This window comes from Apaloderma vittatum, unplaced genomic scaffold (genome assembly GCF_000703405.1).
Source record: "Apaloderma vittatum isolate BGI_N311 unplaced genomic scaffold, ASM70340v1 scaffold7843, whole genome shotgun sequence".
In the NCBI taxonomy this organism is placed as follows: domain Eukaryota; kingdom Metazoa; phylum Chordata; class Aves; order Trogoniformes; family Trogonidae; genus Apaloderma; species Apaloderma vittatum.
Window position 1 is genome coordinate 19,876 of NW_009706336.1, and position 1,272 is coordinate 21,147.

The 1,272-nt window shown below is 41.6% G+C and overlaps 1 protein-coding gene across 1 annotated transcript in view; it reads right to left on the reverse strand.

Annotated features, from left to right (window-relative positions):
* Window positions 1–737, reverse strand: part of FBXO21 (F-box protein 21) — a gene marked incomplete at its 5' end in the record, with an annotated part of 16,275 nt that extends 15,538 nt beyond the window's left edge. Inside the window, one exon of the mRNA XM_009865739.1 lies at window positions 640–737. Within this exon, the coding sequence (XP_009864041.1) occupies window positions 640–737 (98 nt within the window). The remainder of the gene's footprint in view (window positions 1–639) is intronic.
* Between the last annotated feature and the right edge of the window lie 535 nt (window positions 738–1,272).

A 1,272-nucleotide genomic window follows, 5' to 3' on the forward strand; every position in this document is an offset into this window, starting at 1 on the left:
GCCACAACGCAGCAACACCCACAACAGTCCTGAGGACACGGAGATGACCTGTGTATAAAACACACACACAAAAAATCAGCGCAGATGGAAATATTTTGGGCAGCACGGGAAAGAAAGCTGAGAGGGAAGTCTCTTGTAATTCACGGAGCTGTTTATTTCACATTCTGAAATTCTGCTTATTATTGCCAGGTTTTGCAAAATATTTTCCTTCAACTCCGTGGATTGCTTTATTTTTTTTCAAGTTATATATGTATTTATAGGTTTTTTTATATATATATATATATACTTTTACCTTTATAAATGGAGAGAACACTAAATGTTTAAATCGCTACTTCAGTATAAAAATTATTAACGACTTACTGAAACACAGTTATGTCTGTGCACACATGGAACTTATTTTACTACCAGTTAATAATAAAACTACATGGCAAGTGCAGTTACAAAATAAAGTCAAAGACTAAGCAAATAAGTTCACATTGTACAACAACCTCTCTCCCGGTGGATCCCGAAGCCATCCATCTACCCCTGAAATGCAGCCACGTCGTAATAACAATTACAATCATTTATTTTAGGATGAGAAAGAGTAATTTCTTAGGTTGGAATTACACTGAAAATTGTAGGAAGATAAAGCGCAATTACTCACGATGGAATCCAGCCAGGACAAGGTCAATGTGCAAACTCCTGCCAAAAGTTCTATTATCAAACACAGAGAGAGGGCAGCAGCATGTGCTAATCACCTACCACATCCAATTTCAGCTGCTGGATCCCGACCATTTCTACACTTTCAGGTTCGCTTCAGAAATGAGAGCCCCCGAATCGCTGAAAGCCTCTGGCCAGCCCTATAGCTTGGTGAATTGGGGAAGCTGTAATTGTTCAGCAGCTTTTTTCACCCGTGAAGAGAGAATAATCCTCTCGTTCGAGCTGTGCTAAATTTTAGGAGCCAACTGGCAATTCTCAGAAAGCAATATTGTGACTTCTCCTGTGCCAAAACACAGGCAAAACCAGGTAGCAGATGAGCATGCCCTAGTCTAGAGAGGCTGGCAACCCCAGTGGCGCCTCCACAACTGCTGAAACCAGTGTGGCATAATCGATACAATGCTTATGCTTTATTCACAGCTAAAAGATGAACAGTTGCGCTGCCCACAGCACAGCTACACCGTGTGACTGCCTGTTGGGGAGACGAAACTCACAGCAAAAGTCAGCCTGAAGGGTTTGGGTTTTCTGTGAAAAGAGCTCTCCCAAAAGCGCAGCAAAACACAGAATCGTAGAATG